General features: G+C 42.3%; 1 protein-coding gene across 1 annotated transcript; it reads left to right on the top strand.

The window, feature by feature from the left end:
• The first annotated feature begins 1,835 nt into the window (after positions 1–1,835).
• On the top strand, positions 1,836–15,953 carry ETNPPL (ethanolamine-phosphate phospho-lyase). Its single transcript, XM_048302909.1, has 13 exons — positions 1,836–1,982; positions 3,811–3,929; positions 4,089–4,248; positions 5,108–5,182; positions 6,660–6,753; positions 7,756–7,872; positions 9,586–9,668; positions 10,169–10,394; positions 11,251–11,405; positions 12,142–12,231; positions 12,441–12,571; positions 13,442–13,509; positions 14,368–15,953. The coding sequence occupies exons 1-13, from the start codon at positions 1,927–1,929 to the stop codon at positions 14,497–14,499; spliced, it is 1,506 nt and encodes a 501-aa protein (XP_048158866.1). The 5' UTR covers positions 1,836–1,926; the 3' UTR covers positions 14,500–15,953.
• The last annotated feature ends 3,261 nt before the right edge of the window (positions 15,954–19,214 follow it).

Below are 19,214 nucleotides of genomic sequence, written 5' to 3'. Positions count from 1 at the left end.
GTATATAAGGTGTAGTACAACTTGAACTGCATCCACCCTATGCTAAATATCATTCCCCAGTTTTCAGAGATGCAGGCAAAATGGAAAAGCATTTCAGAGAGCATTCCTGATAGGCTCTAGCCTTGGCTCTGTTTGGAGGTTAGCAGATCTAAATGCCTGTTCTCTTCTTGAGCCCCATCAATGAATCTCATCGTTGCCTGTACAATACTGCCCTAGCTGACAGTTTTGGCAACTCCCTCATGTCTTTTAAAGTCTTTCTGCCTGGACAAGACACTGAAGACAGGCAGCAGCTGTCTCTGCTGGGATATAGAGGTGGAGCTGCTATGACTTCTGCTGCGCTGTTGGTTTGTGAGATGAGGTTTCCAATGGAGCAGTACAGAATGTGAAAGCTCCAAATTTAACACTGAGAAAGCTCAAGCAAATGACTGGATGGAAAGAAGTGCTGTCTAGAGAAGCAGAAAGGTGGCTTGCTGGCAGAGATATTTAAAAAAAAAATGTAAAAATTGGGAAGTATGTTTCTTCAGTCTGCACAATTTGGGATGACTTGCTGGATACTGATCAAGAAAAAGGAAGTATCATCAGCACAGGAAATTATGTGGCTTTACATATGCTCTCTGAAAGCTCTTCCAAACATAGTGCTGCAGGTGGCACAGACGAGCTACAGATGGGGTGGCAGGGCTGTGGGCGAGTGTTCCTGCTCTCTGCTCATGCAGCTCAAGGAGCAGCCTCCAGAGGAGACGGTGCATGCTTGGAGGTAAATCTGAGGTGCTCCGCCAGCAGCTCCGCTGTTTAGAAATGTGATGCCTTTTGATGTGAATTCTGTCCTTCTTCGCCCATCTTATTCTCCCCTCTTTTTCTTGTGGGCTTTGATGTCCAGTGAGATGGTTACCAGGTATAACCATGAAGAAATGCCACATTTGAGCAAGTCACTTCTGTATTGCTGCTGTGGTTACAAAGTGATCAAGGACTAGGTATATTTAGGTGTTGCCCAGACTTAAGAGTGAACCAATGTATTTGAGTACCAGGGCTCTTTTCTATTTATATGTACAAAACTCGGCAAACCGTAGATCTTCCTAATTTGCCTCACTCTACAAGAAATGCGCAAATACGGATACTGGCTTTGATGGACGTATACAAGTAGTATCTCAGCCTACTTTTACAAACAGATTTTGGGCCATAAGAAGCACAGAGGGACATTGAATCATGACCTTGATTTTGATTAAATAATCCGCTTTGTGTTCCTCCCCATTTGTCCCCCGGCATATTTGTGGCAGCGACGCTGTGGCCACCAGAATGACCGACGACTGGCAGGAATGGCAGGATCGCCCGTGGGAGCTGAGCACCCGCCCGCCTCCCCCGCCGCCCCCACGCACCAAATCTGTTTTGCGAGTTTGTGCTGGTTTGCATCCCTAGGAAAAAAAAAAAAAAAAAACACCACAAAAAAACCCAAAACAAAAAAAAACCCCAACAAACTCCAGGGCATGGGGCTCACCCGCGGCTGGCCCGCCTCAGCTCAACAGGAAACACGAGTCCCCCGAAAGGAAAACCCAGGGGGATCAGGGAGATGGGGGAACGGTCGTAACGGGACGTCCCGTCCTGTCCCGTCCCGTCCCGTCCCGTCCCGCCGGGAAAGGCGGGAGAGAGGGCGGTGGGGAGGAGGGGTTTGGCCGGGGCCGGCGCCGGCATAAGAGGCGGGGAACCCTCGAGCAGCTGGGACGGACGGTGTTCTCCTGAGCCGTGCCGTGCAGAGCCGAGCCGAGCCGAGCCGAGCCGTGCCGAGCCGAGCCGTGCCGAGCCGAGCCGAGCCGAGCCGAGCCGAGCCGAGCCGTGCCGTGCCGAGCCGAGCCGAGCCGAGCCGAGCCGAGCCGAGCAGTGCCGAGCCGAGCAGTGCCGAGCCGAGCCGAGCCGTGCCGAGCCTGCGGCGGGATGGAGGAGCTCTACAGCAAGGCGGAGACCCTCGCCCTTCGGAGGAAGCACATCGGGTAGGGTCGGCGGCGGGGCCGGGAGAGGGGCAGAGGGGAGGAGGAGGAGGAGGAGGAGGAAGGTCAGTCTCTAGTGACAGCGCCCGTCCGGACCCGCTCGGCGCTGCCCCGGGGCTGCTAGTGCTGGGCAGCCCCTCCGGCCCCGCGGCGAGACCCAGCGGGGAGGGGGACATGGACACACAGAGGACCTGTCAGCCCTCTGGCTTGGGAAGTCTCGGGGCCAGCCGGCATTCCCTAGGCAGGTGGGGAATGCCGTCATTAAAACACTGCACATCAAACGCATCATTCACTTTTCCAACAGATCGAAGCAAGCAGCCAGAATGTGGTACCCAGGTGTATGTCTAAAATGGGGCTGTGCAGGGTTGGGGTTTTTTGTGCATGCACCTGCAAAACAGCCGTCTCTGTTGAATGAAGCTGTGGCTATTCCTTAAGTTTAACTGAGGGACATGCAGGAGGGCTGCCAGAGGTTGTGATCTGAGCAATAGTCCTGCCTGTGCATGTATCTGATCCCTCTGTATGGCAACGTTGGTTCATACATGATGAGCAGCTTTAATTATTTCTTCAGTGGATGTTGCCAAGTGAAAAGTAAGTCCAGGTTGTAAAAACAGATATATTTTGCTAATCGCTTCTTAAATGTGTAGCATATATAGAAAGCCTACTAAAAGTTCATAACAAAAGATTCATTAAAGCCATGGCCTCATAAAGAGAGAAAATCAACTGCTTTTTAGGGGCCAGCTCATTGTTAAGGGAGTCCTGCCTGAGCAAGGATTGTAGGATTGAGCAGTGCTGGGCAAACAAAAAAGAAACTTTCACAGAATGAACTGACAGGTTAGAGAAAGAAACCTGTGGTCAAGAAATGGCCAATGATGATGGACATTGCTTTCAAAGCATAGCAGAGAAATAGCTGAAGATGTCAGAAAAGAACTATGCAACAGGGCTAGAAGCTGTGAGAAAGAAAGCAAACTACTCAGTATCCAGGAGTCACATTCAGGCTTTACAAGTTCATAACCTCATATAACTATACCCAACAGTAATTCTCAGACTTACCTGGAAACAACTGTGTTTATCCAAGGTCATATAAACACCACTACAGTTCAGAAGACTTTCCTTCTGCTCAGTAATATCATTCAACATAATTACATAGTTGGCATATTCTCCAAGAGTGGGGGGAGGGGGAAAAAAAAAAAAGAAAGAAAAAAAGTGTTTAAAGAGGACTTTGGTTAATTTTATAAGGAGCTTGAATTTTTCTGGAAGTCAGTGTGATTTAGATACTTATAAAAAGCTGCTTTTAAAGGTTTTATCCAAAGCAGACAGGGTGAGAACGTGAGGTTTTTAGGACCTGCTCAGCACTTCTGAAAATAAAGCCTGCAAGGCATTATTGTTTTGTTCTTGACTGTGACCTCTATATGCTACAGTCATCCATTGCGTAATGATTTTTTGGCTATCGTGTAAAACAGTGCTTAACAGCTTACTTTAGTCCCAGTGAGTTACTTGGCCATAGATGTCTGTGAGGTATGTAAACAAACAGAACTATGGCCTAGGAACACAGCAGGACATATAAGGATCTGAAACGACGTGCAGACACTGCTCTCCCGTGAAATCAATTGCAGGCAGTCAAGCTTTGAGAACACCCTTATTAAAGACCAACTTCTGTTCCCATTGTGCCTGGGGAAATGCATGGCTTTTCACTGTGAGCAAGAGCCCCTGCTTGACCACCAGCTGAATGACTCACAAGCTCTTTGCAGAAGAGAAGAATCAACCCACTCAACACTCAAGGAGGGGGAAAAAATGAGAAAACTAAAATGGTGTTATATTTATTATGTTTTAGGTCTTCCTGCAAAGTTTTCTATGCCAAGGACCCTCTGAAGATAGTGCGTGCTCAGGGCCAATACATGTTTGATGAGAAAGGAGAGAAATACTTAGACTGCATCAACAATGTTGCACATGGTAAGCAGTTTGGCTTGTGAGACTGCTTCCATTCCTTAATTTCCAATAGGGATCGGGACACATGTCTACCCAGTGATGATCACAGTGCTTCTCTGAACGTCCTTTTGTGGTTTAGTAATTGACTGCTTGCAAGTAATAACTAATTATTTTCTTCTTTAGTGGGCCACAGTCATCCGTATGTGATAAAGGCTGCAACAAAACAGATGGAACTGCTCAACACAAACTCCCGCTTCCTGCATGACAACCTCGTTCAGTATGCACAGCGTCTCACAGCCACCCTGCCTGAGAAACTCTCTGTTTGTTATTTTGTTAACTCTGGGTAGGTCTGAATTGTATTTTTTTATATGACTATTTTTAATGACTGTTTTGCTCCTGTTTTAGATAGACACTCAATGCAGCTTGGTCTAAATCTTACTAAGTAGGACTTAGTAACATGCAACAAAAATATATCCAGCACTGATCAAAACTTACTTCCTATTTGTAGCCATCATATTTAGAGTGATGGCTCAAAACAAGAGAGCTAAAACATGAAACTAGCCTGCTGAATGCTATGCAAAAAAAGTCTGGGGAAAAAAGCAAGAGGAAATTAATTCTGCAAATCGATGAATGTTATACACAAACTGATGAATGCCATCTGTAAATTGACAGATAACCTTGGAATCAAGTTAGTCTTCTTTAGGCAGTTCAGTAGTCTGCGGTCGCTTACATGTCCAGAGCACACAACCTGCAGGGACATGCGAGCAGAGGGACTGTGACAGATCAGGCTGGAACCTTGAGTCTTCTTCCAGCGCGAAGATTTGTGATGTTGCAAGCACTGGGGAGAACAGAGTTGTGGAGTGTGGGAGATGGGACATGGCTTTTTGGGGATTAGTGGCTACATTGTGTTCTCAGCTGCAAATTGGTCTCCTTTGTACCAAGGGGAGGTAAATATCTACAGGCAAACTGGGGGAGGGAAATAAAGCATCTCTTTGTTTGCTGTTTATACAAAGGGCTGTTTTTTCTTTGCTCCCTTACAGGGCACTTATAGTCTCAACCTTAGCATTGTAATCTGTAGAGTAACAGAGTCTGCTGTGCTGATTTATTATATCCGTGAGTCCTATGCCTTGTCATCTGTCAGAATACCCTTTTAGCTGGAAGCACTTCTTCGCTGTTATGCTGTTGTGTCTGTTACTATGCAGGTCTGAAGCAAATGATCTTGCTTTACGACTGGCTCGGCAGTACCGTGGGCACCAAGATGTGATCACCCTGGAAAAGTAAGTACGCAGAGTAGCTCGTGTGAACGCAGCCAGCAACTCCTGCCATTACTTCAGAAGCAGCTTTGCAGCAACCCCCTGCTGTTTGTACTCCACTGCCTGCTGAAAGAAAAGTTTTGTTGCTTTTGTCTTAGAACAGGTCAGGAAATCCCTTTTTCACATTTGGATAAACACAAATTTTGAAGATCTCTGAAAAATAAGCTTGTCGGTCACCCCAGAAGGTCAGTCACCTGTTAGAGGGCATTTCCCAGAAAGATTCCCAAAGCAATTCAGGCCAGAGACTTAAATGCTGGTTTCAACAGCAGTGAGTGGTCTGGCTACTGGACTGCTCTAGAAAAGGGCTTTCTGTTTGTCACGTGTTGCCGGACATGTTTCATTTTGCACAAACAAATATTCAGTGATCAAGAAGAAAGATCCTGTAGTTCTGCAGCAGTGCTGCAATGATGCTCAACTCTCCTCCAGTGAACACAAGTACGCACACAAAACCAAGTGGCTGCAAAATCAGGAGCCATTGAGAGGGCTGACAGCCACAGGGTAGGTGGCCGACCACATTTCAGGGTTTTTCTATCCTAGATGCAGCTGTAGGTTTGGTGACATTGCTGTAGTACTGGATTTTCTTCTTAGATTGTGATTAGAAAGTCCAGACAGAGCAATTGCAAGGGCACATGTCTCTATCTGAACAGCACAAAGCTTGTTTGACTCAGCTGTGTTCAGACTCCTGTCAGCCACACGCTAACCTGTGTGTGTTCTCCTAAGAGATCGTGACACGTCTTTGATTTGGTTTGAGGTTCACTTCGCTTCAAGTTTAAAGCTGAACAAAAGTGTTTATTATTCTCTCAATAAAGATGCTACATGCTTTAGGCTCAAAAGGCTCTGGTTCCTCATTTCTAAATCAAATGGCCTCAGTAGTAGCCAGCTTTAGCATACTCTGCAGTATAAAACTTTTTTATTCAAACAATATCCTTTTCTTGACAGTGGCTTCTGTCAAACTCCCTCTCCTGCAGTGCCAGCAGGGCAAATAGTGGTGTGCCGCATAAGGTCCCCACTTCTCAATGCAATGCACACTCCTGAGAGTCTTCACAACCATGTTGGAGTCTAGCTTGCAAAGCTTGGGCTGGCCAGAGTGAGGCCCATGGGTTGGAAATGAAGGAGCTGGACCCACCCTTCAGCTCCAGGTAAAGCTGCTAGGGCAGCCACCTTGAAGTCAGTGCAGTCCAGGGGACATCATCTTAGTCTGTCCCCGTGCTGGCACTTGATTTTATCCTGTTTCCACTCTTGCTAGTGAATTGAAGTCCACAGCAATTTCATATTGTCTTTGAGAGAAAGCCTGAGTAAATTAAATCAAGATCCCTTCACAAACAATGCTACTGTGTTGCAGATACAGTTGCTTATTCTGGATTATGTATAGGCACAGTTGTAAATTTAGCTCTCCTATACATTTGTTGAAAAGTGACTTGGATATTTAACACTCACACAGTGCTTACCATGGCCATGTTACATCTCTGATTGACATCAGTCCCTATAAATTTAACCAGCTGGGAAAGGACAGCAAGAAGGAGTATGTGCATGTGGTAAGTGTAGTTTTCGTTTTGGTTTGGGTTGGGTTTTTTTGGTCATTTTTTTGCCTGTGATGCAGCATATTGAATTACCCACTTCTGGAGTAAATATACTTTCATTCTGTTTTGCTGATGCTAGTGTACATATGCTTGGCAGTTTTTCAGTGGAATAAATACAGCAAAATTGTTTGTCTTTGGATTTCTAAGCAGGTGTTCATCTGTGAGGCTGATTTCCTTAATTTTGCTACAGGTTTTCTTAGTCACTGCATTAGTTACACAGTTTGATGAAATTAGCCAATATCCATTGAGTTGGTTTGGCTAAAGATATGCAGGACTTTGAGTCTAGTTCCAAAAACTGGAAAGGCAGATTGCACAAGTTTACACAGATTTGGGTATAGGACTCATGGGTGTCTAAGGGAGTGTGATTTTTCACCTAAATTTGTGTATCTTAAAAAGACAAAGACTTTTCTCAGTCCAGAAATACACACCAAGCAGGCCTTTCCTATCTAGACCTCCTTGCGTTAACTGCACTGCTGAAGTTTTAAACCTTTTTAAACCACTTCCTTTCTCTTATTTACTGAACCTAACACCATTTGTAGAGGTTTGAATGTCCTACAGATTTGTACCATGACTAAAATGCTGGAAGGGAAGTGACAGACTGGAAAACCCCGCTCTCCAGTTGCAGAAATGAATCTTCTGCAAGAATCTGAAATAAGGTGGTGGATGGGTACTCATTATTGTGTCTTGAGGGAGAGGAAGGACAGTCTTGAAAGGTGGATGAGGTAGATGATGGTTTTTAACAACAGCTGCTTTCAGTAATATTGAACGCATGACAGGCCCAGATTGAGTTTAAGCTCCAGTAAGCATTTTTGCAATTCAAAGCAAACATCCAGGCTGTCCTAACTCCTATCACCTATTTGTGTGGAAAGCCAATAAAGTGGAGCAATAGAAAAGAAAGTAAATGTTTCACAGAAGGATGGCCTTTATAAAAACAAATAAATAAATTGGTCTTTTCAGGCTCCTTCTCCAGATATCTACAGAGGGAAATATAGGGAAGACCACCCAGATCCAGCAAGTGCTTATGCTGAAGAGGTGAAAAAGATTATTGAAGAAACACAGAAGAATGGACGCAAGGTGTGTTTTTTGTGCTCTGGAAATGCAGAGGCTTCATCTATTTGTTATGGCATGGGGGCATGTAACAGGCAACTAAGGACTTGTTTCTTTCCCAATTTCATGTGCTTCCCTCTCCCTTTATTTTTCTGCGATGGGTTCTATGTTCAAAATGGGCCATTTTTCTACCTGATGCTCTTATCATAATTTTTCTAGGCATCAATGAAAGGATCAATTACACAGTTTTATATAAGCAGATACAATCGAAGCTGTTAAATTTCTTATTTTATGCATTGACTCGGTAGATTGTAAATATCATAGGGAAAGGTTTGAGGTCAGCTGAGAAACTACATCACAAATTCTAGTAAGCATATATAAAAAATTCCAGGACATGGAGAAAATGTATTGGTTAAAATCTTGATACTACATTTCTGAGCCTATTTACTTAAGATAACTTCAAAGTCATATAAAAAGGTGAAACTTTCAATCATACACAGTATGACCTTGACAAAACCAGAAAATTTCTGAACAGGGGTACCTAAAATGTGTGTTAATCTTTTATATGATGGCATTAGTGTGTTGAGACTTGTAGGGCTTGGTCCAAAACCTGCTGAAGTCCCAGAAGACTTCAGCAGAGACTGGAACATGTTCCCTTTTAGTCCAATGGACTTACATCACCCTTCTTTTAGTTTCTTCATCAATTTTTTTTTTATTCTCTACTAACGGATAGTTTTGTTTTTTCTTCCCTTGTTTCCTTTCTTTTGCATATTTCTTAGGTTTTGGTGACATAGACCTGTGGCAGGACAAGTTGTGCTAAAGGCTAAGCCTCACATGCTATGGGACGCTTCGTACTCTTTGGCCGTATACTCAAATGTAGTGTACGGTTCTTTGCACGTTACTGCTCGGCCTTGTTTCCAGGAAGACTGCACCAGCACAGAGACCTCTTGATGCTCAGGGAGGGGTTCACAAGTGGTGTGGGGATGCAATCCCTTAAATAGCAGACTTATGCTGAGACCTTGGGGTAATATCGTATCTCTGCTGCATAGACCTCTGCTGTTGACAAGAAACGAATTTTGATGTTCCAGTGTGTCTGATATGCTGCTCTTACACTTCCTGACTTGAAATAACTTTCTTTTTCATTCCTAGCAACTGGAATTATTTCATCTGTAGAATTTTTCTCTTCTTTTGTCAAGTGCCTCGTGCTGACATTTTATTTGCATAGTTATTTGCATTAGGCAGGGGTGCCCAAAGGCTAGCCGCAGGTCATCTTACAGTTCAACTTCTACCCACCTCTGCCTGGTGTTCTGGATTCAACAAAAAAACCACATATACCTGCAAGCTTTATTAACTTCTTAGGTAAAATGGCACCCACTGTTGTGTGTCTCCTGTAAACTAACATTTGTAAATAAATTTATGTAGCTCCCAGGAGCGTAATTCAACATCCACTGACACCAGGAAGTGTCATCCAATTCCACAGCTATGGGACAAGGGCTTAATGGAGGTCCATGCATTCCCATCAGGCTGCAAAGGTGGCCCTGGCTACTGCAAATTTGGGCACTCCTGATTACAAAGTGAATAAATCCTTTAACCATAGCTGTTTTCAAGAGCTCTCAGTTGTCCAGCCCATTGCGTGATTAAATAAATGCCCACATTTAAACATTTATTTCTAGAGTGTTAGATATCTGTGCCAAGGCCAAGTAGATGAACACAGCTCTCACATGAGTTTGTCTCTTGTAGATTGCTGCCTTCATAGCTGAATCCATGCAGAGCTGTGGAGGCCAAGTAATTCCACCTGTGGGCTATTTCCAGAAAGTGGCAGAGTACGTACAGCACTTCATAAGGGCATAAACGGGAAAATTAACCAAAGAAACAGCTTTTTTCAGTATAGACTTATCTAATCAATTCAGCTGTTAACCTTTCCTGTTCTTGGCTATCTGTGGTTCATTTGTACTTATTGAAGAGTATGATTTCAATTCAATTTTTTTTATGGAATATCAGCTAATTTTTTTAGGTAGATAATTGCCATTCTTTACTTATCTTTAATCCTCAGCCGTAAATTTGATGGAAGATGAAGTTAAACCAGTTATAATCCTGCAGTACCATTGCAGTACTCCCATTTGACATTAAAATGTCAAAATTTTTCCTTAACATGTAGCACACTAAAAATTTCATAGCTATAAAATAGCTATAACTGTATTCTTTCTTTTTTTATTGACTTGGCCTCACACTGCAGAATTTCTGTGATGCAGACTGCCTTGTCCTTTATTGCCTAGCCATGTTCTGCAGCACTAGACTTTCAAACTATTGTGTTTGTTTCCAGGTATGTGCGTGCCGTGGGTGGAGTGTTCATAGCTGATGAGGTCCAGGTTGGCTTTGGCAGAGTTGGGAAGCATTTTTGGGCATTCCAGCTGCAAGGTGAAGACTTTGTGCCTGACATTGTCACCATGGGAAAGCCCATTGGCAATGGACACCCTATGTCTTGTGTAGTCACAACAAGGGAAATTGCTGAAGGTTTTGGTGCTTCTGGACTGGAGTATTTCAATACAGTAAGTTCATAGGTGAAGCTTTGCCTTTTTTTTTCTTTTGGTGAGCATTTGGCAGTTAGAAGTTTTCCAGGTGATCCAGATAACATCGGCATCCATCACTGCATCACACTACTGAGAGCTCGAGTCAACCACAGTCTAATATCTAAAAGCAAGTGAAGAGGCTTTGAAATATGCTCTGTATCAAGTGGTACATCATCACATGGACCAGCACAAGCTCTCTGGCAGGTCATGCATCTCAGCTCACATCCATACAGATAAATTCTTGCTTAGGTCTCTTTCCCTCTCTCCCTCTGAAATGTTGATCATGTAAAATGTCATTTTCTAGGATAGGCTGTGGTGGTGGAGCTCATGCGCTGGCAGACTTTGCTCTGCAGCTGACACCTAACAAAACAGTGACCCTTTAGGAAACATTTCATCTGTGTGCATGCCACAGACGTTCAGTCATCTCATTTACTGAGCCCTCTTTCTGCTCCTGTGACTCAGCCTTCTTCCCAGCTACCACAAATTCCCCTGTTTTTAATGGAGTTTATACTCTCTGGTTCAAAATATATAAAATCTGTCATCCACTTGCTCTTCCCAGGAGCATTTTGCCTGCAATCAGCTGAATGCTTCAGTCCTGAAATTTTCAAACTACTGCAACCTGAAGCTAAGGAAGAGGGAGCCCTTCCCTTTCCCAAGTGTAGGGGACAGCGTTCCACAGCCTGAATGGCACAAAATCCCCACCTTTTCAAGCTTTTCCTCATGACATGCCAAGCAGAAGAGGGCAAGTGAAAGCAACATGGATAGAAACAGAAGAATGTTTTGTTATGATGGGTTTTGATTTTGATGACATGTTTTGTTTTGCCTTTGCTATCAGTTTGGAGGCAATCCAGTGTCTTGTGCCATTGGCTTGGCTGTGCTGGATGTAATAGAGAAAGAAGATCTCCAAGGAAATGCCACACGTGTAGGAAATTATCTCCTGGAGTTGCTGGCTGAGCAAAAAGAGAAACATCCCTTAGTGGGAGATATCAGGTGGGTGCATTACAGCAATGTAATTCTTTCAGAGAAGAAAGTAACTATGCTAGAAAAAGCAACAAACTTGGTGTGAGTGGAAACATGTCATGATTTTGGTACACCTCTCTCTTAAAATGGACTACCCAAAACTGGTATTGTAAGGCAATACTTTTTTAAAAAAAAGTTGTCCATCCATCTGCTTAATTAGTTACAAGCATAGCCACTAGAAAAGTTCTGGGAGAGTAGGAGAAAGAGCCATCCACATGCACTAAGTTGTCCGCACACCGCTGTAATCATGCAGACCTTGTTCAAATCTCTGGTCCAGTTCCTTGTGAGACGTTACTATGGATTTTCCTCATCTCTTGTTACTACCATGGATAATTGCCTTCAAGTTTTTTGGGGGGAAAGGGTTGGGTTGTGGGGTTTTTATACTTCTTTTTTTTCATTATTTGTCTCCCTGGCTTGAGATTTTCAGGATAAGAATGAAAGAAAATTATTCTGTCATTCTTATCTGGCCATATAGCTTTAATGAGCCAGGTAAATTTATTTATCCAGAAATATCTATTATCCCATTTGATTGTGTGAAGTCGCCAAAAGATGACCAAAGACGAAGTCTCCTCTCTCACGCTCCTTCCCCTATTTGTCCTCCAGGGAAGGGAATTACAGTGTTAGAAGCAGGTATTGCGTTTGCAGCAGAAGGCTTCGGTTACTGACACTGGATTTCACTTGCCTGTACTTTTCTTTTCTACTCCAGGGGTGTTGGATTGTTTGTTGGAGTGGATCTGGTGAAAGATAAGCAAAAGCGAACACCAGCCACAGCTGAAGCCCTTCATCTTATTTACAAGTAAGTAGTTCTTAAAAACTGTGTGCAGTGATCAAACCCTCCTAATATTCTCCAGCAGCTAGTCATTAATTTAATTTTAGATTTGTGTAGTTTTTGGTAACCTAGTACTTAAAAAAGAAAACTTTCAACATCTGTCTCAGCCTGAAGGAAGTGACAGGACACAACATAGTTTTATATCTGTCTAACACATGTGTTCCCTCTTACCACAGACTCAAAGAACGTCAAATCCTTCTTAGTGCAGATGGACCCTACAGAAACATTTTAAAATTTAAACCACCAATGTGTTTAACAATGGAAGATGCAAAACACGCAGTGGAGACAATTGATGCACTTCTTACAGGTATGTGTGTCTTAGGGCTCAAAGGAATACTCTTCTTTGTTCATTTCCCAATGAAACACCATCATAGCCTAGGCCATTACATGCAAGGGAAAGTAATCAACTGCATTTCTTACCACTCATCAAACTGCTGTTCTTAATGACAATTATTATAAATAAATACAAAGCCCCATATGTACTTCATCCAAACTTTTAGGCAAAATCCTGCTCTTGAGCCATTCTCTCACAGACTCAGTGTTATTACTCATTTCTGGTCACATATGCTGTTTGTTAAGGAGTGAATATGTTAATTCAGCACAGGCCTGAAACACACTGCAGATACACTGGTGTAACTTTCCATAATGTGCTCTAGCTTTTCTTTTTTTTCTTTTTGTTTGTTTTTTAACTAGTGTACTGGAACGTGATTGTCTCACTCAAATTTAGCCTGAAGGTTTTCAGGCTCTATTTGTCTTTTACCTGAGAACCAACCCAGGGGAAAATAACATCACTTATACTGTTAGTATAAGGGCTCTTGGAGCCTGTTATACATGAAATGCTCCCATCTTCTGAGAATATAACAACTAAACTTCCGTGAACCTGCTGGACAAAGGCAGAATTCTGCTCTGAAAGGTCTCTCTGATACCCCTGTGCTACAGTCAAATTCTTAATTTTATTCTGTTCTCTAAATACCCCCAAGCTATACAGTACTGATAGATTAATCACATTGCCTCGAAAAATGTTTTAGGAAGTATTCATCACTCTTCAGTTTTTCTTTTGTGTGATAAATGCCCAGAGGAATAGCTGATTGATATACTTCAGCCAGCTACTAAATATGCTTACTTACCACCTCCCCTCCTTCTTTTTAATTTAATTATTTTATTACTTTTTTTTCAGAAATGGAAGAGGCCACTGGAATGAAGACAGAAAATAATGCATCTACAAATGTACAGTGTAAAAGAAAAGTATGTTTTAAATTTTTTTTAGCTCTTTTTCAGATAGGTGTTCGGCAAAGCAAGTATAAATTACTTTGGTAGGGCATGCCTTCATTTTGGGTAGCGTGAGCAGCTCTGTGCCTTGCAACTGAGTTCAGAGAGTAACTCGCTACTAGAAACCTGAGAGGATTTACCCTGTCTCACTGGGGCAAATCTAAAAAGAGCTGAGTAATCCAGACCTACAGCATGTTATAGGCAAGCCCCTCACCTTATCTGCCTGTGTGCAAACAAGACCAACCAGACTTTGGGCTGCACGAAGTCATGAGCCCAGCAGTCAGCAACTACTGGTTCTTGGTATTACATGCTACTGAAAGATATTTGGCTTTCTAAGCCAGCCTGCAGCCTGGAAGGTGTCCAGGTTTTCAGAGAGTTCCAAGGGTTTTGTTTCCACCACAGCTCCTTGAGTATGAATGGCTGACATGCATCCAAATTAGGACTTTTTAGGTTGCAGCTCCAGCTTTGTATAAATCACATATGATTTCTCACACCCTTAAAAACAAGTCACCCTCTATACAGGAAAGCTTGCTCAACTGCCCTTTGGTGGGTTTTGGTGGTGCTGTGGGGGTGGGAATGCAGTAGCTCCGCTGCCTAGGGGTGTAGTAATTAAGCAGAGACCTGATGAGTTATTTGCTATATACCTAGATTTTACTAGGTTTGGAGTGCAAGCCTACTCTCACAGACATTTATACACAATCAGTTCAATTTCTTTCAGAACTAAGAAGTTGTGGCACTAATAGAAAGGCAGAGCTACCTAATGGGAATCAGGTCCAGTGGCTGCCTGGTGGAAGATGTACACATGCCTCCACTGACATCTCCTTTCTTTTTCAGACAACTGAAGAGAGTTCTCCACAAGAAGGTGCAAGTGAAAGCATCGGCCACATGAATGGAGCTGCCTGCCGACAAGAAAATGGGATTTATTCAAAAAAACGCTCAGTGCCAAGTAAAAGAATAAGAACATGAAGAGGGAAAGTTTCTTCATTTGGTTTGAATTTGTGTCCGTCTTGCTTTTGAGATGAAGAGTGCAATAATCTGAGTCCTAGGATCTGTTTGAGGCCTAGTCATGCCTTCCATAAACTGGCTGAATTCCTATTAGCTTCAGTAGGTTTAAAATACTTTTTCAGATACATGAGAATTGTGCCATGTGGCTTGAAATCTAGATGTGACAGAATGGACAAGTGATACAAAAATACCTTGGTGCTAGTGGCAGGCATGACCTAGGTACACAGACTTGGTGAAAACTGCAGATTTACCCATATTACGCAGAATCTGATTTGCTTAACTGCCATAAAGCAAATGCCAATCCTATTAAGTTTAAAAATATATGCCTAACATGCTAGTTATACAATATTTTAAATTTCAATATGTAATATTGAGATGTTAATTACTTCCCATGTTTTAATGGCTGAATTCACTAAACAATGCTTGAGAAATAAATTCTTATTATCTTCTAGTGTAACTTAGGTCCTATGGACCACATTCCCCGCTGATGTAAATTGGAGTAGCTTTGCTAATGTCAGCAATGCTGTATTAAGAGTCTACCACTCCAAGTGTAGAGACACAATGCCTATGCAGGGCACTCTCACTATAAATTCAAAGAAAATGAAGAATCTAATTTTCTATGAATAAAGTGACTTTTATAAATATTTATATAGAGTAAGATTTTAAATTCTTTTTTCCAGAAGTGTATAGATTGAATCCTATGAGTCTATAAAATATGCACGTAAAGTATATATAATTTCAAACACACTGATTGATTGAATTTAACCTGAAGGTCTCTCAAAAAGAGGTTCCCAGGGACAGCCCAGCTTGCATTCCCATGGATTTTAGTTGCTTTGAGAGTTGTGGGAGTTACTACCTGATCCTGTCAAAGCAGTGCTGGTACTTTTTGTCAGTGGTGATGAAGAGTTGCACACCAGTCGCATGGGATCCTGACCCATAAATGCTAACACTGGGTAGGTTACTAAAAGGAGAGGACCACTGTATAAACCATGCATGCAACCAGTGCCTATCTGTGCTGTAGATACTTCAGACTGACTTGCCTCGTTGTCAGTGCTAAATTTCAGTGGCAGCATACAAGCCCTGCTTTTCTTTCTTAGTACATGCACAATTCCATGCCGTGGAGGACACTGAGGGCTTTCCAAATAATTTGTACTTCAGAAAAAAAAATACAAAATGTATTTATTTCCTCTTCAATGTTAATACCCTACATTCTGCTGTTTCCTAATTGCTGCTAATGATCCTACTGATATGACTGAAAATTTAGCACTTTATCTAATTTCATGTTTTCCACAATTTGCTACATTAATATTGATGTTTCTGGTGTAACGCTTTCCAACATCCTCAAGCTGGCTTATTTTCTGTTTCATGATCCTTGAATAATTCATCCATAAAAATAAATCTCTTGTTTATAATGACGATGGGTGGTGGGTTTTTTTGTTGTTGTTGTTTTTGGGTTTTTTTTTTATTTTATTCTTCAGTAATGCCTATTTGCTGAGGGAAGTAACTTCAGTTTTAGCTGGAGGTTGTCCCCATGCCAAAGCAGAACTGACTAGGCTGTGTTTCCCTGAGGCACTCAGCTGTTGGCAGCTCTTACCCTTAAGCCAAATGTTGCCTCAGCTGCCACAGTTCATTCCCTGCTAACTGTGCACCAGGAAGGACACCACAGGTCTTTTCCAAAATGAAACTACACAGAGAACTAAGAGAACCTAATTTAAAGGTACAGTTTAAGTCACTCTGTGTATGGAGTGCCTCTTCTTACATTACACCTCATCCACTGTGTGCAGCAACAAGCAAGCAAATACTTGTGTGATATATTAGAAAGCTTAAGCTCAAAGGCACAGAGCCCACCAGTCTGTACTATGACACCAGCTGTTGTGGCAGGTCATTAATATTTAATTTTCAAAAGTATGTCAAAGAAATAGACTTAAAAATTCCAATTAGCCTAAATCTAAGGTGGGGGTGGGGGGAGTGGTTTGAAGATTGCAGCCCCGTAAGCACAAGGGGCCTGTGCCTCCCTACTTCTCCCTGTACCTGTGCCTTGGTTTTGCTCAAAATATTTGGAACAACTATTGGTGCAATTCACTTGTGTTTTTCACCCAGCTTCTGCTTCACAAGTCAGAAAGTTCTCTACCTGTTGGTTCTGCTTATTTTGCAAAGTGCAGATTACCTAGAAAAACTGAGTGTTCTATTTTCTTTAAAGAAGAGAGGATATCACTCCTATGATGCACACTAAAAAGAGCCACTATCATTTAAATGGAGGAACAAATCCAACAGTTATCGTTCCAGTAGTTGAGCTGGATCTGCTGGACTTACTATTACTACATCAGTGTTCCAACTCTATCTCAGCTGCAAGATTATGCACAATCCCTACTGCGAAGGCCTTACTAATTAAAAGAGCCTGACTAAAGGATGAGAGAGTGGAAGCAGAAATAATTAAGGCTAAACACAGGGACCACAGTTCCAGTCAGCTGAACTGATCAAATATATTCCCTTCGCTAAACAGGCAAGGCTTTTTTCCCCTTTCTGACTCCATTTCGCTTTTTCTTCTTTCTACCTCTCCTGTATTGGCTGTGCAAGTCCTGGTTTTAGCCATGTAATTCAACCTCCACCCTAGTCCTTCCAATCATCAGACATCTCCATAAGCCAGTTCCACTCACTAACCTTGCAGAATAAAAAAAACACCACACCTTTTCCCCCCAAGTTTTCTGCAAGGCTAAGGAACAGGCTCATGCAGGAGTAAGAGACAGTGGAGTGAGGGAAAGGCAGGAATCCATCCCAAGTAGGCATCACGCTGGAGTTTGTTACTTGTATCTTCACTCTAGGTCATCATCCTACTGGAATCTCAATCAAGAAAATTTTATTGCATTCTCATAGTTTGTCACTGTTTTTGTCACTTTTTATATTGCACATTTATATTTTAAAACAAACAGACCAGTTAGAACAAGGGAACAAGAAAGGACAGTGCTTGCTGCAAATACTGATGAAAATGTGACACTGAGAGTCTGAATCCACTGCCAGTTAATTCTGCTGCAGAAAAGAAAGCAGGACTGAGACTCTGTGGAGTCAGGAAGCTGTGCCTTAGACAGCACTGTTCTGGAGACAAGAATCAGCATCCAAAGTTGCCATGTCAGCACAACACTGCAGAACTGCCAGGGAAGCAGAGTATGCCACACGTCCTCATCTGGGGAGAAAAGGCTCAGTCTTACCTCTATAAAACATTGCAATGGGACTACAATGAATAGAAGAATTATGCAGGGGTATTATATTTTGTCTGTTGCTTTTCAGATGAATGGTTTCTTAGACATACAACAGCCTCTTCTCAGATAATACATTTATAACCTTCACAACAGTTAAGCTTGGTGGCTGGGAAATAACAGACAGCCCCAACACATCAAGATCCAGAAAAGTCCCCACACTCACATCCAGAAGCAGCAAGCTCTGATTATATCTCATAAAATAAGGGAGGTAAAAGAAGGGGATCAAGGGACAAGCCTGAAAAACTTATTTTACATGTGTCATCACAATGCACAAGGTGTTTTTATTTAAAAAAATAATAGAGACAAAAAATTCATTTTTAATATGGTAGAAGTCTGGGTCAAATGTCTGACTGGGGCAAAAAAACTTCAGCACCAACATGCAAAAAATCACACCTAAAAGAAGTCAAAAACACCCATCATAAAAATATAACTAAGTGGATGCCTCTTGTAAAATGAATTTGTACAGGTATGTCTTGGACAGTAAGCCCCCAGTGCTGCAGCTACTCTAAGCTAAGAGCTGAAAAAACCAGAATGTGATAAAGAAGAAGCAATTGGTAATATGCTAGACAAGACCAAGTAAGGCACTGGGATGTACAGTTATGTACTGGGTATACACGCTGAAGCATATTGTAGCTGCATCTTTGACCTGCCTCTGTGGGCTTTTTCTCCATTTAATAAAATAACTTTGAAAAATACCAAGTGACTTATACTTGCAAGCAGGGAAAATTAGCTCATAGCAGCAGAAAGGTTGGTTTAATTTTCCAGGTTTCTCAGTGATGACTTGAGCAGGTGTTGTAGTAGTGTCTCTTTTCACCCTGGACCTGGCCTGTGCTGCTGCCAGAAGGATTATGCAAGGAAACACAATGCCAAATGACTGTGACAGAATTTCCCTATCTCTGCTATCCACATACATTTGTATTTTCCTACCTGGAACATTTGATTTTTTTGGTGCCTGTGGTTCAGCAGAAAAGCTGAATTAGAAAAGGCAAGTTTTGTCTTTGCATTTCCTACTGACTTGTTGTATGCCTGGACTGTGTCATGTTGTCTCTGTAGGCCTCAGCTTCCAGAGATGCAGTGTATCTCACAAAGGCCAGGAGAGACAACTCTGCAGAGGAAGACTCTTCATGCTGATATTTCATAAGGAAAAGCATTTGGGCCTAAATGAAAACCCCAGATACAAAGCACCAAATCTTTAAAGCCTTCACTGAGCTTTGCAGCTCAAGACCAATGTGCACTAAACAAAATAGTCTTCAGTCTCTCCCACCTCTCCTCACAGTCATTCATATGTCTTAGGTAAACACTGCTCCAATATCACAATGACATACATTTACAACAATATGGAATTTAAAATTAAATTAAAGGAAGGGGAAGGGGAAGAACATGAAAAAGTGTGTTTTGGCACAGCACTGAGGACTGCTA

This window comes from Corvus hawaiiensis, chromosome 5 (genome assembly GCF_020740725.1).
Source record: "Corvus hawaiiensis isolate bCorHaw1 chromosome 5, bCorHaw1.pri.cur, whole genome shotgun sequence".
In the NCBI taxonomy this organism is placed as follows: Eukaryota; Metazoa; Chordata; class Aves; order Passeriformes; family Corvidae; genus Corvus; species Corvus hawaiiensis.
This window is presented reverse-complemented; position numbering and strand designations above follow the sequence as displayed.

Excerpts from the sequence above, each read along its gene's own strand:
- ETNPPL (XM_048302909.1), top strand. The coding sequence starts at position 1,927 with ATGGAGGAGCTCTACAGCAAGGCGGAGACCCTCGCCCTTCGGAGGAAG. Across the intron at positions 10,395-11,250 it reads GACTGGAGTATTTCAATACA|TTTGGAGGCAATCCAGTGTC; the intron begins GTAAGTTCATAG and ends CTTTGCTATCAG. Across the intron at positions 12,572-13,441 it reads AATTGATGCACTTCTTACAG|AAATGGAAGAGGCCACTGGA; the intron begins GTATGTGTGTCT and ends CTTTTTTTTCAG.